Below are 26920 nucleotides of genomic sequence, written 5' to 3' on the forward strand. Positions count from 1 at the left end.
CAGAGCAAAAACAAGATGAAACCTAAGTTTCTCAGGTCCAGTATCATCCTACACAACGTTGTTACAGTAGGCCTACAGCATTCAGATTGCCCTCCACTACCATCCCTGCACAGACATGGTGCCAACCCCAGCATGGGCATTGCATGCTGTACTGTACACTACCTGTCTCTCTGCCAAGAAACCACCTGTGAGCTAACAATGACTCACCCAGGGTGCCCACTATATAGGGAATAGGGTGCTTTTAGGACATAGGCTGAGCTGTGTGACAGAATTCATCTTTAGTATAAATGTTTTATAGTATTGCCATGACACGTTCTGTATCCTATCATATGACACAGAATGTGTGACAAATAGAAGATAATTTATTATATTTGTATATGCTAACGCATAGGTGTTAGGGCTACCGTTAAACAATATCTAGTCTTCAACCGTTTCCAAAACCGATAGGCTCACAGAAATCGTTGGAGCGTCTCAGTCGAGCGGACGGGTGCAAGCACGACCAGTTAGTTGTAGTGTAAATGGGAGTGTCTGAAAGTGAAAGGGAGAACTGAATGAAACAGAAAAGATGAGCTCTGCCTCTGTGGAAGCAACCCGAGCAGACGGAGCAATAGACTATTATTGTCGTCAACACATTTAGCCGCCGCATAGGATATGTCGACAGGCAGCTATTATTTGTCCTTTGCATATGCATTTTTTTGTATCGATTTGTGTTAGTGATTACATTGTCCGGTTTAAATTCTAACGCTTTATTTTAGCATGAGTCCAGGAGAACGGTTAACCCGATTTAATCTGAGTTCTGTATATTCCCGTCTGAGTCTGTATTTGATTGTCGTTATATGCTGTGTTGGGTCTTTTGCATCCGATCAAAACGCTGCTGCCGGTAAGTCTGTTTATTCCTTACAATAATCAGTAAATTAATGCATGGAAATGTCATTTTTCTGGATGGCTGATAAATATTTAATGATTATTTATTTTGAACTGTGCATAATGTTAGTTCACTCAGCCTGGCCTCACTGGTGTTTCAAGTCTTATTTCGTCTTTCTTAGAATGGGCTATTGGGAATGTTCTTATTCATTTATGTTACGCACGTTTTCTAGTGCAGTCTATTATTTTGACAACTTCTCAAAGAATGTACTGACGTCAGTTTTATATATAGTCAAGTACAGAACGTCCTGTTGGCTACCTGTAGAAAGTGCACTTTTTTTTACCTCATGATAAACTGTTGACCATACTATTTACCAAGTGAGTTTTCATCTATACTGAACACAAATATAAACGCAACATCCAACAATTTCAAAGATTCAAAGATCAGGCAATTACAATTAAATTGATTGGGCTCTAATCTAGGGATTTCACATTACTGGGAATACAGATATGCATCGGTTGTTCACAGATACCTTTTAAAAAAGAAGGGTGGCGTGGATCAGAAATCCAGTCAGTACCTGGTGTAATCACCATATGCCTCATGCAGCGCAACACATCTCCTCAACAAAGAGTTGATCAGGCTGTTGATTGTGGCCTGTGGAATGATGTTGTGTGACTAAACTACACATTTTAGAGTGGCTTTTTTTGTTTTTTATTGTCCCTAGCACAAGGTGCACCTGTGTGATGATCAGGCTTTTTAATCAGTTTCTTGATATGCCACACCTGTCAGGTGGATTTATTATCTTGGCAAAGGAGAAATGCTCACTAGCAGTAATGTAAACAAATTTGTGCACAAAATGTAAGAGAAATAAACTTTTTGTGTGTATTGAATTTTGGGGAACTTTTATTTCAGCTCATAAAACATGGGACCAAAACGTTACATGCATTTATATTTTTGTTCAGGTTATATTTTTCATGCTGTGTATTTACCACAACAATCTGAGACTGTACTCAACGAGCTGTATAGAGCCCCACAGAGGAGGTGTCATAATACCCATAAAACCTAGCAGTCAAACAGGGAAATGGTTCCAATTGTTTTTCCAACATTAATTTTTCCCATAGGTAATTTTAGAAAACTTTTAAATGTGTTTTGTGTAGACTTACCCTGGCGTGACGTTGTGATAACCGTGTAAATCTCTCTCGAACAAGGTGACTTTTATCAATATATTTGGCTCTATTTACTCTCTGATTCTAAAATGCTAATTAGCATCAAATTAGACATCATGCAAAACTACAAATCCCTACAAGCTCCTGCACATCACCTCTAGCTGCTGCCCTTGCTAACATGTATTTTGTCAATTTAAAACTTACACAAGACAGTTCACAGAATTGTCAATTTAAAGAAATGTTGCCAATTTATTCATTACTAAATTTAGCTTGCATTGGATTGTTAATCCAGAGATTCTTACCTTTGCCGCGATTCAACAGTCTCATCCAGATCATCATGGTATGTGTAGTTCTTTATGATAACCACATTAGGAGCTAATTTGCATTTCATTTTTTGGGGGGGGGGGTAAATACAGGGGAATCACCTTGTCCTAGAGAGATTTACAGGGTTATCAAAACGTCACACCAGGGTAAGCCTACACGAAATAGGCCTTATTTTAAGTGTTTCTAAAATGTGGTGTGAAAAAATGATAGGACCATTTCCTTGTTTTACCGCTAGGTTTTATGGGTATTATGACTCATACTGTGGAACTCTATAGGGCCATAAGCAAACAAGAACATGCTCATCCAGAGGCGATGCTCCGAGTGGCCTGTGATTTTAATTACAGAAATACTGAAATCTGTTTTAGCTAATATCTACCAGCATGTCACATATGCAACTCTAGATCATCTTTACTCCACACAGAAATGCGTACATAGCTCTCCCTCGCCCTCCTTTAGGCAAATCTGACCATAAGTCTATCCTCCTGATTCCTGCTTCCAAGCAAAACCTCGAACAGGAAGTTTCTCTGACACACTCAATATGGAAGTAATCCAATGAAGCAGATGCTAAGCTACAAGACTATTCGCGAGCGCAGACTGGAATATGTTCTGGGATTCATCCAATGGCATTGAGGAGTTTACTGCATCAGTCACCGGCTTCATTAATAAGTGCATCAACAACATTGTTCCCACAGTGACTGTACGTATATATCCCAACCAGAAGCCATGGATTAAAGGCAACATCCACACTGAGCTAAAGGCGCTTTCAAGGAGCGGGACACTAATCTGGACGTTTATTTAAAAAAGCAACACTGAGCCATGAATGAGAGCACTAGCTGTTCTGGACGACTGTCTGAACATGTTCTCTGTGGCCAATGTGAGTAAGAGCTTTAAACCGGTTAATATTCACAAGGCCGCAGGGCCAGACTAATTACCAGGACGTGTACTCAGCTGGCAAGAGTATTCACTGACATTTTCAACCTCTCCCTGACCCAGTCTGTAATGCCTACATGTTTCAAGCAGACCACCGTAGTCCCTTTGCCCAAGAATGCCAAGGTAACCCGTCTAAATGACTATCAAACCATAGTACTCACATCTGTAGCTATGAAATGCTTTGGCTCACATCAACACCATCATCTCAGATGGACCCACTCCAATTCACATACCACCCCAACAGATCCACAGATTACACAATCTCTTTTGCATTCCACACTGCGTTTTCCAACCTGGAAAAGAGGAACAGCTATGTGAGATTACTGTTCATTGACTACAGCTCAGCATTCAACACCATGGTGCCTCCAAGCTTATCACTAAGCTAATGACCCTGGAACTGAACACCTCCATCTGCAACTGGATTCTGGACACTCTGATGGGCCACCCCCAGGGGGTGAGGGTAGGCAACAACACATCTGCCACGCTGACCCTCAACACTGGGGCTCCTCAGGGTTGCGTGCTTAGTCCCCTCCTGTATTCCCTGTTCACACACGACTGTGTGGCCGCGCACAACTCCAACACCATCATTAAGTTTGCAGATGCCATGACAGTGGTAGGCCTGATCAACAACGACAATGAGACAACCTATAGGGGGGAGGTCAGAGACCTGCCAGTGTGGTGCCAGAACAACAATGTGAGCAAAACAAAGGAGCTGATCATGAACAACAGGAAATGTAAGGCCTAGCATGCCACCATTCACATCAACAGGGCTGTAGTGGAGCATGTCGAGACCTTCAAGATCCTCGGTGTCCATATCACTAAGGATCTATCATGGTCAACACACACCAACACAGTCATGAAAAGGGCACAACAACGCCTTTTCCCCTTCAGGATCTTCCAATTGGCTCATGTATCACCCCTCCTCTCCCCTATAACTATTCCCCAGGTTGTTGCTGTAAAATAACATGTGTTCGCAGTCAACTTATCTGGTAAAATTAGAGTGAAAAAATGTATTAAATAAAAAGGAGGCCAAAAAGATTTGCCATTGGCCTTCAGATCCTCAAAAAGTTCTACAGCTGCGCCATCGAGAGCATCTTGACCAGATGCATCACCGTTTGGTATGGCAACTGCTACAGAGGGTAGTGTGTACAGCCCAGTACATCACTGGGGGCGAGCTTCCTGCCATCCATGACCTCTATAGCAGGTGATGTCAGAGGAAGGCCCTACAAGTAGTTAAAGACTCCAGCCACCCAAGTCATAGACTGTTCTTTCTGCTACTGTACGACAAGCGGTACCGACGCACCAAGTTTGAAACCAACAGGACCCTAAACAGCTTCTACCCCCAAGCCATTAGACCGCTAACTACTTAGTTAAATAGTTAAAGCTTCATTGTCATTTTTTGGGCGACCTGACCAAATTCGCATAGAAATCTTAGTTATAGATCTATTATTTGCATTGAAAGCAAGTCTAAGAAGCGGTTCTATGTACGCTATCTATATGCTTATCATTCTTAAGTTGATTTTTTTGGTCTTTTACTTCTGGTTCTGTACACCAGCTTCAAACAGCTGAAAATACATTATTTTTGGTTATTGAAAAAATATTTCACATTATTTTAGATGGTACAATGATTCTCTTGTTTTTTTTCACATTAACTGAAATTAAGAGAACTCTTTGAATTTTAGCAACTAGGAAATGGCAGAGCTATTTCTGCATATTGCACCTTTAACCAAAAAGCTACCCGGACTATCGGCATTGACCCTTTTTTGCATGAAGTTTTTGTAGTCATCACATACGCTGCTGCTGCTGTTGGTTACCTGTCACTCCATTCCTAGTTATATGTACATACCTATCTCAATTACCTCGTACCCCTGCACATCCACTTTGTACTGGTACCCAGTGTTTATAGCCAAGTTATCGTTACTCATTGTGTATTTATTATTATTATGTGCTTTATTTTCTATTATTTCGTTATTTTCTTTCTCCCTGCATTGTTGGGAAGGGCCCGTAAGTAAAAATGTCACTGTTAGTCTACACCTGTTGTTTTACAAAGCATGTGACATATAAATATGCATTTAATTCTATTTTGCAATGACTACACAAACTTGTTTTATTATATTTTATCAGGAGACGTCATATTAAAATCTCCTACTGCCCCCTTTATTGACATGGTTGTAATTCCTGTGTGTAGAGGAGCAGAGATCGAGCCCTCAGGAGAACAACCACAGAATAGAACACCTAGAGAGCTATGAGATTACATATCCACACTGGCTGCAGCCTGCAAGACACAGGAGGTCCATCCATGGAGAGAAGGTGAGATCCGATCTTATCACTGATATTCCCTACTAACTCAAAGAGACATACATGGTTGTCCTCTAAAATGGCTCAACAAATTTCACACGTTACATGTAAGAGATATGTAATGTTAGAGAGATATAATGCTAGAGAGATAATATTAGAGAGATATAATATTAGAGCGATATAATATTAGAGAGATATAATGTTAGAGAGATATAATGTTAGAGAGATATAATATTAGAGAGATATAATGTTAGAGAGATATAATGTTAGAGAGATATAATATTGGAGAGATATAATATTAGAGAGATATAATGCTAGAGAGATATAATGTTAGAGAGATATAATGTTAGAGAAATATAATGTTAGAGAGATATAATATTGGAGAGATATAATATTAGAGAGATATAATATTAGAGAAATATAATGTTAGAGAGATATAATATTGGAGAGATATAATATTAGAGAGATATAATATTAGAGAGATATAATGCTAGAGAGATATAATATTAGAGTGTAACGGCAGATTTCCTCCTCTTCGTCTGAAGAGGAGTAAGGATCGGACCAAGATGCGGCGTGGTAAGTGTTCATGAAGATTTTAATAAGAAAAGCACTGAACACTATGAAATACAAAACAATAAACGATTACGTGAAAGAAACCAAACCGAAACAGTACCGTGTGCCGAAAAACACTAACACAGGAAACAAACACCCACAAACCAACAGTGAAACCCAGGCTACCTAAGTATGATTCTCAATCAGAGACAACTAACGACACCTGCTTCTGATGGAGAACCATACTAGGCCGAAACAGAAACCAAACATAGAAAAACAAACATAGACTGCCCACCCCAACTCACGCCCTGACCATACTAAATAAAGACAAAACAAAGGAAATAAAGGTCAGAACGTGACATAGAGAGATATAATGCTAGAGAGATAGAATATTAGAGAGATAGAATGTTATAGAGATAAAATGTTAGAGAGATATAATGTTAGAGAGATATGTTAGATATAATGTTAGAGAGATATAATGTTAGAGAGATATGTTAGATATAATGTTATAGAGATATAATGTTAGAGAGATATAATGTTAGAGAGATATGTTAGATATAATGCTAGAGAGATATAATGTTAGAGAGATATGTTAGATATAATGTTAGAGAGATATAATGCTAGAGAGATATAATGTTAGAGAGATATGTTAGATATAATGCTAGAGAGATATAATGTTAGAGAGATATGTTAGATATAATGTTAGAGAGATATAATGTTAGAGAGATATGTTAGATATAATGTTAGAGAGATATAATGCTAGAGAGATATAATGCTAGAGAGATATAATGTTAGAGAGATATAATGTTAGAGAGATATAATGTTAGAGAGATATGTTAGATATAATGTTAGAGAGATATAATGTTAGAGATATATAATGTTAGAGAGATATGTTAGATATAATGTTAGAGAGATATAATGTTAGAGAGATATAATGTTAGAGAGATATAATGTTAGAGAGATATGTTAGATATAATGCTAGAGAGATATAATGTTAGAGAGATATAATGTTAGAGAGATATAATGTTAGAGAGATATGTTAGATATAATGTTAGAGAGATATGTTAGATATAATGTTAGAGAGATATGTTAGATATAATGCTAGAGAGATATAATATTAGAGAGATATAATGCTAGAGAGATATAATGCTAGAGAGATATAATGCTAGAGAGATATAATGCTAGAGAGATATAATGTTAGAGAGATATAATGTTAGAGAGATATAATGTTAGAGAGATATAATGTTAGAGAGATATGTTAGATATAATGTTAGAGAGATATAATGTTAGAGAGATATGTTAGATATAATGCTAGAGAGATATAATGTTAGAGAGATATAATGTTAGAGAGATATGTTAGATATAATGTTAGAGAGATATGTTAGATATAATGCTAGAGAGATATAATGTTAGAGAGATATAATGCTAGAGAGATATAATGTTAGAGAGATATGTTAGATATAATGTTAGAGAGATATAATGTTAGAGAGATATGTTAGATATAATGTTAGAGAGATATAATGTTAGAGAGATATGTTAGATATAATGCTAGATATATTTAAGCAATAAGGCCTGAGGGTGTGTGGTATATGGCCAATATACCACAACTAAGGGTATCTTACGCTCTACGCATTGCAGAGTACCTGGATACAGCCCTTAGCCGTGGTATATTGGCCATATACCACAAACCCCTGAAGGGCCTTTTTGCTATTATAAACTGGTTACCAATGTAATTAGAGCAGTAAAAATACATGTTTTATCATACCCATGGGATATGCTCTGATATACCACGGCTGTCAGCCAATCAGCATTCAGTGCTCGAACCACCCAGTTTCTAATGTTAGATATAATGCTACTGAGATATTATACTATTTCTCTGATTTTCTCCCCAGCAGCACCCGTCTGAGGCAGAGGTCCTCATCACAGCTGAGGGAGAGGAGATGACCCTCCGTCTGCACAGGAATGAGTAAGAACCTAACTGTACTATACCATACTGTACTATACCATAACATACTGTATTATACCATAACATACTGTATTATACCATAACATACTGTACTATACCATAACATACTGTACTGTATTATACCATAACATACTGTATTATACCATAACATGCTGTACTATACCATAACATACTGTACTATACCATAACACACTTTATTATATCATAACATACTGTACTGTACTATACCATAGCATACTGTATTAGCGGGCGGAACAGATATGACGCTTGTTACACAAAAGAAAAGGGGCTGAGTTTGAGTGAAAGAGCGGGAAGACTGAGGAACAAAGGGCGAAGCTGTGCTATTGTAAATACAGTATCTTATGCATTCTATATTTTATATATTTTATATTATCTGAACCATTCTGACATCGGACCGTCGTCCTCACATCCTCGGAACAGAAGGTTATATTGTCGTCAAGGCTTTATATAGGAAGGAAGAGGAGGGCGTGTTTAAAAAGTTTTATAACCCATGTCTCTTCACAGGGGCTGATTGAGCAGAGCCCTATCTTATGAAAACCCAAATCTCTCATTTGGAAGCTAAAAGCACATTTCATCTCTTCACCAATAATTTTATATTCAAACATTTAAATTGAACAACAATTCCATGTGAATCCGATAACTCTGATGTGTAGACTTTCCACTGTAGAGTTTATGTCATCTTATCATTGATGAGAATGTCTCAGATGACAACCGAACTGACATCATATTCATTAAGTACCACCGCATATGTTCAATTGGTCAGATTACCAGAACTGTACTATACCATAACATACTGTATTATAACAGAGAGATATATACATACTGTACTGTACTATACCATAACACACTGTACTTTGTTATACCATAACATACTGTATTATGCCATAACATACTGTATTATACCATAACATACTGTACTACACAATAAATAACTGTAATATACCATAGCATGTAATGTACTGTACTGTACTATACAAAGTCATACGGAGGGGAGGCTTTGTTAGGAAGCACAGTAGCACACACACACACACACACACACACACACACACACACACACACACACACACACACACACACACACACACACACACACACACACACACACACACACACACACACAGTCTCAGACCTCATCATTCAGGCTTTTCCCATATGTTTGAGTTTAGTTAGACAGATGTCAAAGTGAACATGTGTTTTGCATAAGGATGGAGGGAAGAGAATATGGAGGGAGGGAGAGGGGGATGGAGTAGAGAAAGATAGAGGGATGTCACCTAAAACCTAAACAGGGGGGAAACAGGAAGTGACTATCTTGTCCTTCTGTTCGACTTCCTATCGGTTGAAGGTAGTGATGGACAGATGAATCCTGGTGATCAGAGGAAAAGGACGTAGAGGAAGGATGTGTGTGTGTCAACATTGATGCTGTAACGGCTAACGTCACACATTGACCCATGTCACAATGTCTCAGCTCATCTGGCTAACAACACAATGACTCCGAGTCCCTCTGGCCGCAGTGGGAGGGTTTACATTGACTTCCAGGGAACAGCAGACTTCCACCTTTAGGATAGGAATATCACGCATGGGATGGAATGCATTTCCATTAACAAACATCATGGAAAGACAACCGTTGTGACAGTGTACTACAGTGACAAAATCTGTGAAAATAAGGGGTTAAACCTGTCCTCAGGGTTGGATAAAGTTATGGTGGTGACTGATGACACACACACAAACGCACACACAGAGCGTGACTCTGCTGTGTCTGACTGACCCTCCCCTTAGAGAGAGAACCCCACCAGGTGGTAACATTACAGCTGGGGGAGTGATTAACACGTACGTGTGTGTGTGTGTGTGTGTGTGTGTGTGTGTGTGTTTGTGTGTGTGTGTGTGTGTGTGTCTTTGTACTATTTTACTGAGGTTGTGCTTTAGTAATCTGACTGCTCACCATCCTCAGAGGAACCTGTAGTAATCTGACTGCTCACCATCCTCAGAGGAACCTGTAGTAATCTGACTGCTCACCATCCTCAGAGGAACCTGTAGTAATCTGACTGCTCACCATCCTCAGAGGAACCTGTAGTAATCTGACTGCTCACCATCCTCAGAGGAACCTGTAGTAATCTGACTGTTCACCATCCTCAGAGGAACCTGTAGTTATCTGACTGCTCACCATCCTCAGAGGAACCTGTAGTCATCTGACTGCTCACCATCCTCAGAGGAACCTGTAGTAATCTGACTGCTCACCATCCTCAGAGGAACCTGTAGTAATCTGACTGCTCACCATCCTCAGAGGAACCTGTAGTAATCTGACTGCTCACCATCCTCAGAGGAACCTGTAGTAATCTGACTGCTCACCATCCTCAGAGGAACCTGTAGTAATCTGACTGCTCACCATCCTCAGAGGAACCTGTAGTAATCTGACTGCTCACCATCCTCATAGGAACCTGTAGTAATCTGACTGCTCACCATCCTCAGGGGAACCTGTAGTCATCTGACTGCTCACCATCCTCAGAGGAACCTGTAGTTATCTGACTGCTCACCATCCTCAGAGGAACCTGTAGTAATCTGACTGCTCACCATCCTCAGAGGAACCTGTAGTCATCTGACTGCTCACCATCCTCAGAGGAACCTGTAGTCATCTGACTGCTCACCATCCTCAGAGGAACCTGTAGTCATCTGACTGCTCACCATCCTCAGAGGAACCTGTAGTTATCTGACTGCTCACCATCCTCAGAGGAACCTGTAGTTATCTGACTGCTCACCATCCTCAGAGGAACCTGTAGTCATCTGACTGCTCACCATCCTCAGAGGAACCTGTAGTCATCTGACTGCTCACCATCCTCATAGGAACCTGTAGTCATCTGACTGCTCACCATCCTCAGAGGAACCTGTAGTCATCTGACTGCTCACCATCCTCAGAGGAACCTGTAGTCATCTGACTGCTCACCATCCTCAGAGGAACCTGTAGTCATCTGACTGCTCACCATCCTCATAGGAACCTGTAGTCATCTGACTGCTCACCATCCTCAGAGGAACCTGTAGTCATCTGACTGCTCACCATCCTCATAGGAACCTGTAGTCATCTGACTGCTCACCATCCTCATAGGAACCTGTAGTCATCTGACTGCTCACCATCCTCAGAGGAACCTGTAGTCATCTGACTGCTCACCATCCTCAGAGGAACCTGTAGTCATCTGACTGCTCACCATCCTCAGAGGAACCTGTAGTTATCTGACTGCTCACCATCCTCAGGGGAACCTGTAGTCATCTGACTGCTCACCATCCTCAGAGGAACCTGTAGTCATCTGACTGCTCACCATCCTCATAGGAACCTGTAGTCATCTGACTGCTCACCATCCTCAGAGGAACCTGTAGTCATCTGACTGCTCACCATCCTCAGAGGAACCTGTAGTTATCTGACTGCTCACCATCCTCAGGGGAACCTGTGGTCATCTGACTGCTCACCATCCTCAGAGGAACCTGTAGTCATCTGACTGCTCACCATCCTCAGAGGAATTTGAAAAACAAAGAAACTAAAACTGTGCAAGATTACTAGAACGTTTCAGTCAGTTGAATGTCACTCTGTAAACTCTGGTTGAGTTAGTGGGAGGAAAGTATGTCACATTCAGCATTTCTTCAAAGTAAGGTGTTACGATGATGCAGCAAAGATGTGTTGGTTTGAAGGCATACGACTGCAATAAATGTTATTTTCTTAATTCCCTCTTCCGTGGTTAACATTGTATATATCATTATTTCCGTATAGTGCCTGGGCACGTATGATTCTCACATGTCAGGTTACGTTACACATGCTAAACATTTAAGCAGACGTTTCTATCCAGAGTAACATTCAATATGTGTACTCAAACCAAGAGGATAGACTAACAACAGGATAAGAGCTTTGACAGTACAACCTTCTCCAATACAGGACTAAGTCATCAACATAGTACTAGAATAACACTGAAGATCTGGAGTTTTATCATAGCTGTATGAAATCCATAACCTCTTATTGTCCTATTATCGATCCACAGTGTTGCAAAATGAATGTGCTGTGTTTGACAGTGCTTGGGTTATTATCTGGAGCTATCATGTGAATAGTGTAGAAGACATAGTAACATGAAGCTACACCAAGATGCTGCTACTTTAGTTGGTCCTTATTCTAATTTCTCTCTCATTGATCCAGATTTCTCTCCAGTGTTTCTGCTGACTCCAGCCCACATAGTTCATCTCATTCTGATTCTCTCCCTCTCTGTCACGCTCGCTCAATTCAATTCAAAGGTCTTTATTGGCATGGGAAACACATGTTTACATTGTCAAAGCAATTGGAATAGACAATAAACAAAATGGAAATAAACAAGGGAAACATTAGTAAACATTAAACCCACAAAAGTTTTAAAAGAATATAGATATTTAAAATGTTAAATTATTGGCTATGTACAGTGTTGTAACAATGTGCAAGTAGTTGAAGTATGAAAGGGAGAATAAATAAACCTAAATATGGGTTGTATTTACAATTGTGTTTGATCTTCACTGGTTGCCCGTATCTCATGGCAACGGGCCACAAATCTTGCTGTTGTGATGGCACACTGTGGTATTTCACCCAGTAGATATGGGAGTTTATCAAAATTGGGTTTGTTTTCAAATTCTTTGTGGGTCTGTAATCTGAGGGAAACATGTGTCTCTAATATGGTCATACATTGGGCAGGAGGTTAGGAAGTGTAGCTCAGTTTCCACCTCATTTTGTGGGCAGTGTGCACATAGCCTGTCTTCTCTTGAGAGCCAGGTCTGCCTACGACGGCCTTTCTCAACAGCAAGGCTATGCTCACTGAGTCTGTACATAGTCAAGGATTTTCTTAAATTTGGGTCAGTCACAGTGGTCAGGTATTCTAGTTTGCTCTGTTGGGTTGATTATTTTTTTGTGTCACAAAATATTTTAGCTTTCTCCTAATTTGGTTGGGTGTAATTATGTTGCTATCCTGGGGCTATGTGAGGTCTGTTTGTACAAATATCCCCAGACCCAGCTGGCTGAGGGGACTCTTCTCCAAGCTAAACTCTCTGTTGGTGAGGGCTTTGTGGTGGAATTTGTGGGCATCGCTTCTCTCTCGCTCGCTCACTCGCTCTCTCTCAGTTCAATTCAATTCAATTCAAAGGGCTTTATTGTCATGGGAAACATATGTTCACTTTGCCGAAGCAAGTGAAATAGATAATAAACAAAAGTTAAATAAACAATCAAAAATGAACAGTAAACATTACACTCACAGAAGTTCCAAAAGAATAGAGACATTTCAAATGTCATATTATGTCTATGTATAGTGCTGTAACAATGTTCAAATAGTTAAAGTACAAAAGGGAAGATAAATTAACGCTCTCTCTTGTTTTATTTCGCTCTCTCATCCTCTCCTCTCCACTCTCTGTGGGGCAGTGTGAGGGAGAAGGCGTTTTATGCTAATCAGGTTCTCTGATCAATGGCTGAGTCTGGAGAGTAGCCAGAGAACGCCCCAGTCTTATATCCCAGAACAATACCCCTGGCTCAGTCCCAGTCCAAACCCAAACTCAGCCTTTTACCCTGGCTTAGTCCCTACCCCAGTCCTCTACTCCAGTCCTCTACCCCAATCCTCTACCCCGGTCATCTTTAGCCCAGTCCTCTACCCATGTCCTCTACCCCAGTCATATTTAACCCAGTCCTCTACCCCAGTCATCTTAACCCAGTCCTCTACCCCAGTCCTCTACCCCAGTCATCTTTAGCCCAGTCCTCTACCCCAGTCCTCTACCCCAGTCATCTTTAGCCCAGTGCTCTACCCATGTCCTCTACCCCAGTCCTCTACCCCAGTCATCTACCCCAGTCATCTACCCCAGTGTTCTACCCCAGTCATCTTTAGCCCAGTCCTCTACCCCAGTCATCTTTTGGCCAGTCCTCTACCCCAGTCATCTTTTGCCCAGTCCTCTACCCCAGTCATATTTAGCCCAGTCCTCTACCTCAGTCATATTTATCCCAGTCCTCTACCTCAGTCATCTTTAGCCCAGTCCTCTACCCCAGTCCTCTACCCCAGTAATCTTTAGCCCAGTCCTCTACCCCAGTAATCTTTAGCCCAGTCCTCTACCCCAGTAATCTTTAGCCCAGTCCTCTACCCCAGTCATCTACCCCAGTAATCTACCCCAGTCCTCTACCCCAGTCCTCTACCCCAGTCATCTTTAGCCCAGTCCTCTACCCCAGTCCTCTACCCCAGTCCTCTACCCCAGTAATCTTTAGCCCAGTCCTCTACCCCAGTAATCTTTAGCCCAGTACTCTACCCCAGTCATCTACCCCAGTAATCTACCCCAGTCCTCTACCCCAGTCCTCTACCCCAGTCATCGTTAGCCCAGTCCTCTACCCCAGTCATCTTTAGCCCAGTCCTCTACCCCAGTCCTCTACCCCAGTCCTCTACCCCAGTCATCTTTAGCCCAGTCCTCTACCCCAGTCCTCTACCCCAGTCATCTTTAGCCCAGTCCTCTACCCCAGTCCTCTACCCCAGTGCTCTACCCATGACCTCTACCCCAGTCCTCTACCGCAGTCATCTACCCCAGTGTTCTACCCCAGTCATCTTTAGCCCAGTCCTCTACCCCAGTCATCTTTTGCCCAGTCCTCTACCCCAGTCATATTTAGCCCAGTCTTCTACCTCAGTCATATTTAGCCCAGTCCTCTACCTCAGTCATATTTAGCCCAGTCCTCTACCCCAGTCCTCTACCCCAGTAATCTTTAGCCCAGTCCTCTACCCCAGTCCTCTACCCCAGTAATCTTTAGCCCAGTCCTCTACCCCAGTAATCTTTAGCCCAGTCCTCTACCCCAGTCCTCTACCCCAGTCATCTACCCCAGTCCTCTACCCCAGTCCTCTACCCCAGGCATCTTTACCTCAGTCCTCTACCCCATTCCATTTCACCCAAGTCCTCTACCCAGGTCCTAATTACACCCAGTCATCTTTACCCCAGTCTACTAACCCAGTCCTATTTACCCCAGTCTACTACCCCAATCCTCTTCACCCCAGTCTACTAACCAAGTCCTCTTTACCCCAGTCTACTACCTCAGTCCTATTTACCCCAGTCTACTACCCCAGTCCTCTTCACCCCAGTCTACTAACCAAGTCCTCTTTACCCCAGTCTACTACCACAGTCCTCTTTACCCCAGTCTACTACCCCTGTCCTCTTTACCCCAGTCTACTACCCCAGTCCACTTTACCCCAGTCCTCTTTACTCCAGTCTCCTACCCCAGTCCTCTTTCCTCCAGTCTCTTACCCCAGTCCTTTTTACCCAAGTCTACTACCCCAGTCTACTACCCCAGTCCTTTTTACCCAGTCTACAACCCTAGTCTCCTACCCCAGTCATTTTTACCCCAGTCTACTACCCCAGTTCTCTTTACCCCAGTCTATTAACCCAGTCATCTTTACCCCAGTCCTTTTTACCCCAGTCTACAACCCCGGACTCCTACCCCAGTCCTTTTTACCCCAGTCTACTACCCCAGTTCTCTTTACCCCAGTCTATTAACCCAATCCTCTTTACCCCAGTCTACTAACCCAGTCCTCTTTACCCCAGTCTACTACCCCAGTCCTCTTTACCCCAGTCTACTACACCAGTCCTCTGTTCCCCAGTCTTCTACCCAAGTCCTCTTTACCCCAGTCCTCTTTACTTCAGTCTATTACCCCAGTCCTCTTTTCCCCAGTCTTCTACCCAAGTCCTCTTTACCCCAGTCCTCTGTTCCCCAGTCTTCTACCCAAGTCCTCTTTAATCCAGTCCTCTGTTCCCCAGTCTTCTACCCAAGTCCTCTTTACCCCAGTCCTCTGTTCCCCAGTCTTCTACCCAAGTCCTCTTTACCCCAGTCTATTACCCCAGGCCGCTTTACCCCAGTCCTCTTTACCCCAGTCTACTACACCAGTCCTCTGTTCCCCAGTCTTCTACCCAAGTCCTCTTTACCCCAGTCTACTACACCAGTCCTCTGTTCCCCAGTCTTCTACCCAAGTCCTCTTTACCCCAGTCCTCTTTACCCCAGTCTATTACCCCAGTCTTCTGTTCCCCAGTCTTCTACCCAAGTCCTCTTTACCCCAGTCTGATAACCCAGTCCGCTTTACCCCAGTCCTCTTTACCCCAGTCTACTACACCAGTCCTCTGTTCCCCAGTCTTCTACCCAAGTCCTCTTTACCCCAGTCTACTACACCAGTCCTCTGTTCCCCAGTCTTCTACCCAAGTCCTCTTTACCCCAGTCCTCTTTACCCCAGTCTATTACCCCAGTCTTCTGTTCCCCAGTCTTCTACCCAAGTCCTCTTTACCCCAGTCTGATAACCCAGTCCGCTTTACCCCAGTCCTCTTTACCCCAGTCTACTACACCAGTCCTCTGTTCCCCAGTCTTCTACCCAAGTCCTCTTTACCCCAGTCTACTACACCAGTCCTCTGTTCCCCAGTCTTCTACCCAAGTCCTCTTTACCCCAGTCCTCTTTACCCCAGTCTATTACCCCAGTCTTCTGTTCCCCAGTCTTCTACCCAAGTCCTCTTTACCCCAATCTATTATCCCAGTCCTCTTTACCCCAGTCTATTAACCCAGTCCTCTGTTCCCCAGTCTTCTACCCAAGTCCTCTTTACCCCAGTCTATTACCCCAGTACTCTGTTCCCCAGTCTATTGGCCCAGTCCTCTTTACCCCAGTCTATTACCCCAGTACTCTTTACCCCAGTCTATTACCCCAATCCTCTGTTCCCCAGTCTTCTACCCAAGTCCTCTTTACCCCAGTCCTATTTACCCCAGTCTATTACACCAGTACTCTGTTCCCCAGTCTATTACCCCAGTCTATTACCCCATTCTATTACCCCAGTACTCTTTACCCCATTCTATTACCCCAGTACTCTTTACCCCAGTCTATTACCCCAGTCCTCTTTACCCCAGTCTATTACCCCAGTACTCTGTTCCCCAGTCTTCTACCCAAGTCCTCTTTACCCCAGTCTATTACCCCAGTACACTTTACCCCAGTCCTCTTTACCCCAGTCTACTACACCAGTCCTCTGTTCCCCAGTCTTCTACCCAAGTCCTCTTTACCCCAGTCCTCTTCACCCCAGTCTATTACCCCAGTCTTCTGTTCCCCAGTCTTCTACCCCTAAACTCTTTACCTCAGTCTATTACCCCTGTACTCTTTACCCCAGTCTATTACCCCAGTACTCTTTATCCCAGTCTATTACCCCAGTACTCTGTTCCCCAGTCTATTACCCCAGTACTCTTTACCCCAGTCGATTACCCCAGTAGTCTGTTACCCAGTCTTCTACCCACGTCCTCTTTACCCCAGTCTATTACCCCAGTACTCTGTTCCCCAGTCTATTACCCCAGTACTATTTACCCCAGTCTATTACCCCAGTACTCTGTTCCCCAGTCTATTACCCCAGTCCTCTTTACCCCAGTCTATTACCCCAGTACTCTTTACCCCAGTCTATTACCCCAGTACTCTTTACCCCAGTCTATTACCCCAGTACTCTTTACCCCAGTCTATTACCCCAGTACTCTGTTCCCCAGTCTATTAACCCTGTACTCTTTACCCCAGTCTATTACCCCAGTACTCTGTTTCCCAGTCTTCTACCCAAGTCCTCTTTACCCCAGTCCTCTTTACCCCAGTCTATTACCCCAGTACTCTGTTCCCCAGTCTATTACCCCAGTCCTCTTTACCCCAGTCTATTACCCCAGTACTCTTTACCCAAGTCTATTACCCCAGTACTCTTTTCCCCAGTCTATTACCCCAGTACTCTTTACCCCATTCTATTACCCCAGTACTCTTTACCCCAGTCTATTACCCCTGTACTCTTTACCCCAGTCTTCTACCCAAGTCCTCTTTACCCCAGTCTATTACCCCAGTCCTCTTTTCCCCAGTCTATTACCCCAGTACTCTGTTCCCCAGTCTATTACCCCAGTACTCTTTACCCCAGTCGATTACCCCAGTAGTCTGTTACCCAGTCTTCTACCCACGTCCTCTTTACCCCAGTCTATTACCCCAGTACTCTGTTCCCCAGTCTATTACCCCAGTACTATTTACCCCAGTCTATTACCCCAGTACTCTGTTCCCCAGTCTATTACCCCAGTCCTCTTTACCCCAGTCTATTACCCCAGTACTCTTTACCCCAGTCTTCTACCCAAGTCCTCTTTACCCCAGTCTATTACCCCAGTACTCTTTACCCCAGTCTATTACCCCAGTACTCTGTTCTCCAGTCTATTACCCCAGTCCTCTTTACCGCAGTCTATTACCCCAGTACTCTTTACCCCAGTCTATTACCCCAGTACTCTTTACCCCAGTCTATTACCCCAGTACTCTTTACCCCAGTCTATTACCCCAGTACTCTTTACCCCAGTCTATTACGCCTGTACTCTGTTCCCCAGTCTTCTACCCAAGTCCTCTTTACCCCAGTCTATTACCCCAGTACTCTGTTCCCCAGTCTATTACCCCAGTACTATTTACCCCAGTCTATTACCCCAGTAATCTGTTCCCCAGGCTATTAACCCAGTACTCTGTTCCCCAGTCTATTACCCCAGTACTCTGTTCCCCAGTCTATTACCCCAGTCCTCTTTACCCCAGTCTATTACCCCAGTACTCTTTACCCCAGTCTATTACCCCAGTACTCTTTACCCCAGTCTATTACCCCAGTACTCTTTACCCCAGTCTATTACCCCAGTATTCTTTACTCCAGTCTATTACCCCAGTACTCTGTTCCCCAGTCTATTAGCCCAGTACTCTTTACCCCAGTCTATCAACCCAGTACTCTGTTACCCAGTCTTCTACATAAGTCCTCTTTACCCCAGTCCTCTTTATCCCAGTCTATTACCCCAGTACTCTGTTCCCCAGTCTATTACCCCAGTCCTCTTTACCCCAGTCTATTACCCCAGTACTCTTTACCCCAGTCTATTACCCCAGTACTCTTTACCCCAGTCTATTACCCCAGTACTCTTTACCCCATTCTATTACCCCAGTACTCTTTACCCCAGTCTATTACCCCTGTACTCTTTACCCCAGTCTATTACCCCTGTACTCTTTACCCCAGTCTTCTACCCAAGTCCTCTTTACCCCAGTCTATTACCCCAGTCCTCTTTTCCCCAGTCTATTACCCCAGCACTATTTTCCCCAGTCTCTTACCCCAGTCCTCTTTACCCCAGTCTGTTACCCCAGTTCTCTTTACTCCAGTCTATTACCCCAGTACTGTTTACCCCAGTCTATTACCCCACTATTATTTACCCCAGTCTATTACCCCAGTACTCTTTACCCCAGTCTATTACCCCAGTACTCTGTTCCCCAGTCTATTACCCCAGTACTCTTTACCCCAGTCTATTACCCCAGTACTCTTTACCCCAGTCGATTACCCCAGTACTCTTTACCCCAGTCTATTACCCCAGTACTCTGTTCCCCAGTCTATTACCCCAGTACTCTGTTCCCCAGTCTATTACCCCAGTACTCTGTCACCAGCCTTATCCCCTGCCCCAGTCCTAGTCCTCACCAGCCTTATCCCCTGCCCCAGTCCTAGACCTCACCAGCCCTATCCCCTGTACCAGTCCTAGACCTCACCAGCCTTATCCCCTGCCCCAGTCCAAGACCTCACCAGCCTTATCCCCTGCCCCAGTCCTAAACCTCACCAGCCTTATCCCCTGCCCCAGTTCTAGACCTCACCAGCATTATCCCCTGCCCCAGTCCTAGACCTCACCAGCCTTATCCCCTGCCCCAGTCCTAAACCTCACCAGCCTTATCCCCTGCCACAGTCCTAGACCTCACCAGCCTCATCCCCCTGCTCCAGTCCTAAACCTCACCAGCCGTATCCCCCTGCTCCAGTCCTAGACCTCACCAGCCTTATCCCCTGCCCCCAGTCCTAGACCTCACCAGCCTTATCCCTTGCCCCAGTCCTAAACCTCATCAGCCTTATCCCCTGCCCCAGTCCTAGACCTCACCAGCCTTATCCCCTGCCCCAGTCCTAGACCTCACCAGCCGTATCCCCTGCCCCAGTCCTAGACCTCACCAGCCTTATCCCCTGCCCCAGTCCTAAACCTCACCATCCTCCAGCCAATAGAAGGAGATGAAGTGCTCCCCTTCTTTCTATCTAGATCATTCCTTCCTTCCTTACTGTCTCCTTTCTCCTTCTCTCACTCTCCTCCCTCTCTCCCTCTCTCTCTCCCCCCTGTCTCATTCTCTTGTTCTCCCTCCCTCCTTCTCCCTCTCCTCCCCTCTCTCTCTCCTTCTCTCTCTCCTCCTCTCCCTCTCTTTTTCTCTCTCTCCTCCCCTCCCTCTCTCCTTCTCTATATCAGTCTGTCTCCTTTACTCTTGTCTTTGAATCACTTAATCATAAACCTGCTGTGTGTGTGTGTGTGTGTGTGTGTGTGTGCGTGCGTGCGTGCGTGCGTGCGTCTGTCTGTCTGTCTGTCTGTCTGTCTGTCTGTCTGTCTGTCTGTCTGTCTGTCTGTCTGTCTGTCTGTCTGTCTGTCTGTCTGTCTGTCTGTCTGTCTGTCTGTCTGTCTGTCTGTCTGTCTGTCTGTCTGTCTGTCTGTCTGTCTGTCTGTCTGTCTGTCTGTCTGACTGACTGACTGACTGACTGACTGACTGACTGACTGACTGACTGACTGACTGACTGACTGACTCACTCACTCACTCACTCACTCACTCACTCACTCACTCACTCACTCACTCACTCACTCACTCACTCACTCACTCACTCACTCACTCACTCACTCACTCACTCACTCACTCACTCACTCACTCACTCACTCACTCACTCACTCACTCACTCACTCACTCACTCACTCACTCACTCACTCACTCACTCACTCACTCACTCACTCACTCACTCACTCACTCACTCACTCACTCACTCACTCACTCACTCACTCACTCACTCACTCACTCACTCACTCACTCACTCACTCACTCACTCACTCACTCACTCACTCACTCACTCACTCACTCACTCACTCACTCACTCACTCACTCACTCACTCACTCACTCACTCACTCACAGGGCTTTTAGCCTAATGAAAGGCTGTGGCGGGGCCAGAGGAGGACGGTGATTTGGTTAAGAGTCAGGAGGTGCTGTGCTGCTGAATCAGAGAGAGAAGCAGAGAGATGGAGAGAGAGAAAGTGAGACATGGATAGGACAATGGAAGGGTAGAGATCAGGAAAGACAGGGAGAGTTAAGGAACGCGAGGGAGGGTTATGTGGTGTTCAAATCAGTTTATTGTCTTGTTTCCCCCTTCCCTCCTCCTCTCCTCTGTCAAATCCAATCAAATTTTATTGTTCACATACACATGGTTAGCAGATGTAACTGCGAGTATAGTGAAATGCTTGTGATTCTAGTTCCGACAGTGCAGTAAAATCTAACAGGTAATCTAACAAGTCTCCAACAACTACCTAATACACACAAATCTAAGTTTTTCAACCACTCCACAAATTTCTTGTTAACAAACTATAGTTTTGGCAAGTCAGTTAGGACATCTACTTCGTGCATGACACAAGTCATTTTTCCAACAATTGTTTACAGACAGATTATTTAACTTATAATTCACTGTATCACAATTCCAGTGGGTCAGAAGTTTCCATACGATAAATTGACTGTGCCCTTAAACTCCTTGGAAAATTCCAGAAAATTATTTCATGGCTTTAGAAGCTTCTGATAGGCTAATTGACATCATTTGAGTCAATTGGAGGTGTACCTGTGGATGTATTTCAAGGCCTACCTTCAAACTCAGTGCCTCTTTCCTTGACATCATGGGAAAATCAAGTATCACTGGAAGCAGCTAAAGCTGAGAGGCGACGCTATGAGGGAACACGGCTGGCAAGGAAGCCCGAGGGGCAGCCCCAAAACATTTTTTGGGATGGGGCACACGGGGAGTGTGGCAGAGTCAGGTTGGAGACCCGAGCCAACTCCCAGTGCTTACCGTGGCGGGCGTCGTACTGGTCAGGCACCGTGTTATGCGGTGGAGCGCACGGTGTCTCCAGTACGCGTTCTTAGCCCGGTGCACTACATCCCAGCTCCCCGCATCTGCCGGGCTAGGGTGAGCATCCAGCCAGAACGGAGTGTGCCAGCCCTGCTTTCCGGACCTCCAGGACGTCTCTACGGCCCAGGATATCCTCCGCCAGCTCTGCGCACTGTGTCTCCGTCCTGTGCCTGCGTCCTGCATGTGCTGGGCTAAAGTCACCATCCAGCCAGGACGGGTTGTGCAGGCTCTTAGCTCGAGACCTCCAGTGTTCCTCCACGGCCCAGTGTATCCGGTGCCTCGGCCAAGGACAAGGCCTCCTGTATGTCTCCCCAGCCTGGTGAGTCCTGTGCCTGCTCCCAGAGCCAGGCCTCCTGTGTGTCTCTTCACTCCAGTGATAATCCATGGCACGAAGTGCGGAGCCCCCAGAGATGGCCTCCATTCCGGAGCCCCCAGAGACGTCCTCCAGTCCGGGGCCCGCAGCGACGTCCTCCAGTCCGGGGCCCGCAGCGACGGCCTCCAGACCGGGGCCCGCAGCAACGAGGGTGCCCAGTCCGGGGTCCGCAGCAACAAGGGTGCCCAGTCCGGGGCCCGCAGCAACGAGGGTGCCCAGTCCGGGGCCCGCAGCAACGAGGGTGCTCAGTCCGGGGCCCGCAACGAGGGTGCCCAGTCCGGGGCCCGCAGAGAGGGTCCTCAGTCCGAGGTGGAGCGGGGTCTGCTCCCTGCACCCGAGGCCTACAAACCTGACTCAGTTACACCAGCTCTGTCAGGAGGAATGGGCCAAAATTCAACCAACTTATTGTGGGAAGCTTGTGGAAGGCTACCCGAAACGTTTGACCCAAGCTAAACAATGTAAAGGCAATGCTACAAAATACTAATTGAGTGTATGTAAACTTCTGACCCACTGGGAAGGTGATGATAGAAATAAAAGCTGAAGTAAATCATTCTCTCTACTATTATTATGATATTTCACATTCTTAAAATAAAGTGGTGATCCTAACTGACCTAAAACAGGGAATTTTTTGTAGGATTAAATGTCAGGAATGGTGAAAACCTGAGTTTAAATGTATTTGGCTAAGGTGTATGTAAACCTCTGACTTCAACCTTACATATGATGTGAGTAATGTAAGATATGTAAACATGATTAAAGTGGCATTATTTATTGTTTGAAGTGACTAGTGATCCATTTATTAATGTGGCCAGTGATTGGGTCTCAATGTAGGCAGCAGCCTCTCATTGCTGTTTAGCAGTCTGATGGCCTTGAGATATAAGCTGTTTTTCAGTCTCTCGGTCCCAGCTTTGATGCACCTGTACTGACCTTGCCTTCTGGATGATAGTGGTGTGAACAGGCATGATTGGGTGATTGTTGTCCTTGATAATCTTTTTGGCCTTCCTGTGACATCAAGTGCTGTAGGCGTTCTGGAGGGCAGGTAGTTTGCCCCCATTGATGCGTTGCGCAGACCGCACCACCCTCGGGAGAGCCTTGCGGTTGCCGTACCAGGTGGTGATGCAGCCCGACAGGATGCTCTCGATTGTGCATCTGTAAAAGTTTGTCAAGGTTTTAGGTGACAAGACACATTTCTTCAGCCTCCTGAGGTTGAAGAAGCGTGGTTACGCCTTCTTTACCACACTGTCTGTGTGGGTGGACCATTTCAGTTTGTCTGTGACGTGTACACAGAGGAACTTAAAACTTTCCACCTTCTCCACTGCTGTCTCTTCGATGTGGATAGGGGGGTGCTCCCTCTGTTGTTTCCTGAAGTCCACAATGATCTCCTTTGTTTTGTTGACGTTGAGTGAGAGGTTGTTTCCTGACAACACACTCCGAGTGCCCTCACCTCCTCCCTTTAGGCTGTCTCGTCGGTGTTGGGGGCGGCAGGGTAGCCTAGTGGTTAGAGCGTTGGACTAGTAACCCGAAAGGTTGCAAATTCATATCCCTGATCTGACAAGGTACAAATCTGTCGTTCTGCCCCTGAACAGGCAATTAACTCAGTCATTGAAAATAATAATTTGTTCTTAACTGACTTGCCTAGTTAAATAAAGGTAAATATATATATATATATATATATATATATATATATTTTAAATCAAGCCCACTACTGTTGTGTCGTCTGAAAACTCGAAGATTGAGTTGGAGGCGTGCATGGCCACGCAGTCGTGGGTGAACAGGGAGTACAGGAGGGGGCTGAGCACGGTCAGGGACGTGGAGATGTTGTTTCTGCCTTCACCACCTACGGCCCTTCAGAAAGTCTAGAACCCAATTCCACAGGGCGGGGTTGAGACCCAGGGCCTCCAGCTTGATGATGAGCTTGGAGGGTACTATGGTGTTGAATGCTGAGCTGTAGTAAATGAACAGCATTCTTACATAGGTATTCCTCTTGTCCAGATGGTATAGGGCAGTGTGCAGTGTGATGGCAATTGCATCTTCTGTGAACCTGTTGGGGCGGTATGCAAACTGAAGTGGGTCTAGGGTGGCCGGTAAGGTGAAGGTGATCTGATCCTTGACTAGTCTCTCAAAGCACTTCATGATGACAGAAGTGAGTTCTACAGGGCGGTAGTCATTTAGTTCAGTTATCTTTGCCTGTTTGGGTACAGGAACAATGGTGGCCATCTTGAAGCATGTGGGAACAGCAGACTGGGATAGGGAGCGATTGAATATGTCCGTAAACACACCAGTCAGTTGGTCTGCGCATGCTCTGAGGCTAGGGATGCTGTCTGGGCTAGCAGCCTTGCGAGGGTTAACATGTTTAAATGTTTTACTCACGTCGGCCATGAAGAGGGAGGGGGGAGGGGCGCAGTCCTTGTTAGTGGGCCGCGACGGTGGCACTGTATTATCCTCAAAGCGGGCAAGGTGTTTAGTGTGTCTGGAAGCATGACGTCGGTATCCATGACGTAGCTGGTTTTCTTTTTGTAGTCCGTGATTTCCTGTAGACCCTGCCACATACGTCTCATGTCTGAGCCGTTGAATTGTGACTCCAATTTTTCCCTGTACTGGCATTTTGCTTGTTTGATTGCCTTACACAGGGAATAACTACACTGTTTATATTCAGCCATTTTCCAAGAACTCTTTCCATGGTTAAATGTGGTGGTTTGCACTTTCAGTTTTGCCTGAATACCGCCATCCATCTACGATTTCTGGTTAGGGTGGGTTTTAATAGTCACAGTGGGTACAACATCTCCAATGCACTTCCTTATAAACTCACTCACCGAGTCAGTGTACAGATTGATGTTGTTCTCTGGCTGACCAGAACATATCCCAGTCCGTGTGATCGAAACAACCTTGAAGCGTGGATTCCGATTGGTCAGAGCAGCGTTGAATGGGTCTAGTCACTGGTACATCCTGTTTGAATTTGTGCCTATAAGACGGTAGGAGCAAGATGGAGTCGTTGTCGGGATTTGCCGAAGGGCGGGTGGGGGAGGGCTTTGTACGCATTGTGGAATTGAGAGTAGCAGTGATCGAGTGTATTACTCCCGCGCATAGTGCAATCAATATGCTGATAGAATTTAGGTAACCTTGTTTTCCGATTTGCTTTGTTAAAATCCCAGCTACAATAAATGTAGCCTCAGGATATATGGTTTCCAGTTTACATAGAGTCCAGTGAAGTTCCTTGAGGGCCGTCTTGGTGTCTGCTTGGGGGGGAAATGTACACAGCTGTGACGATAACTGATGAGAATTCTCTTGGGAGGTAATATGGCCGGCATTTGATTGTAAGGAATTCTAGGTCAGGTGAGCAGAAGGACATGAGTTCCTGTGTGTTGTTATGATTACACCATGAGTCGTTAATCATGAAGCATACACCCCTGCCCTTCCTCTTCCCAGAGAGGGGTGTTTATCTCTGTCGGCGCGATACATGGAGAAGCCTGGTGACTGAACCAATTCCGACAACATATTCCGCGAGAGCCATGCTTCCGTGAAACAGAGAATTTTACAATCTCTGATGCCTCCCATCTCCTCTGTCCACCCCTCTCCTTTCCTCTGTCCACTCCTGTCCACTCCTCTGTCCACTCCTGTTCTCTCCTCTGTCCACCCCTCTCCTCTCCTCTGTCCACACCTCTCCTCAGTCCACCCCTCTCCTCCCCTCTGTCCTCTCTTCTCTTTTGTCCACTCTTCTCCTCTCCTTTGTCCACTCTTCTCCTAAACCCTCTGTCCACCCTTCTCCTCTGTCCTCTCTTCTCCTAAACCCTCTGTCCACCCTTCTCCTCTGTCCACCCCTCTCCTCTGTCCTCTCTTCTCCTAAACTCTCTTTCCACCCCTCTCCTCTCCTCTTTGCACTCCTGTCCTCTCCTCTGTCCACCCCTCTCCCCTGACAAGCCCCACTCGTACACTCCTCTCCTCTGTCCACTATACCTTCTCCTCTTCACTCCTCTGGAGACCATACAGATACCAGACCAGACCAGACCAGACCAGACAGACAGACAGACAGACAGACAGACCAGACAGACATCCGACAGACAGACATCAGACCAAACAGACACCAGACAAAACAGACACCAGAACAGACAGACACCAGACCAGACAGACACCAGACAGACAGACATCAGACAGACAGACAGACAGACAGACAGACAGACCAGACAGTCACCAGACAGACACCAGACAGACAGACACAGATGATACATAACAGAGACATCTCTTCTCCCTGTGACTTAGGCACATTTGCTTGTCTTTCTTTCTTTCTTTCAGTTGATGTTTAGTCTTTCACCGCTACAGATCTATATGCTTGTTTGACTTTAGCTTGACCCCTATCTGAGACAGTCTGTCAGACATACACACCCTCCCAGCTCTGCCATAAAAGCCCCTTCATCATTCATTTCTCAAGTTGCGTCATCCCCTGCCACCCCTGCTTTTAGTTCTAGTGAAGACA

At 45.0% G+C, this 26920-nt stretch overlaps 1 protein-coding gene across 1 annotated transcript in view; it reads left to right on the forward strand.

Moving 5' to 3' along the window:
- Positions 1 to 756: 756 nt before the first annotated feature.
- Positions 757 to 26920, forward strand: part of LOC139366062 (disintegrin and metalloproteinase domain-containing protein 19-like) — a 113682-nt gene continuing 87518 nt past the window's right edge. Inside the window, exons 1-3 of the mRNA XM_071103150.1 lie at positions 757 to 880; positions 5474 to 5595; positions 8028 to 8101. Of these exons, the coding sequence (XP_070959251.1) occupies positions 757 to 880; positions 5474 to 5595; positions 8028 to 8101 (320 nt within the window). The remainder of the gene's footprint in view (positions 881 to 5473; positions 5596 to 8027; positions 8102 to 26920) is intronic.

This window comes from Oncorhynchus clarkii, chromosome 14, assembly GCF_045791955.1.
Source record: "Oncorhynchus clarkii lewisi isolate Uvic-CL-2024 chromosome 14, UVic_Ocla_1.0, whole genome shotgun sequence".
Classification (NCBI taxonomy): Eukaryota; Metazoa; Chordata; class Actinopteri; order Salmoniformes; family Salmonidae; genus Oncorhynchus; species Oncorhynchus clarkii.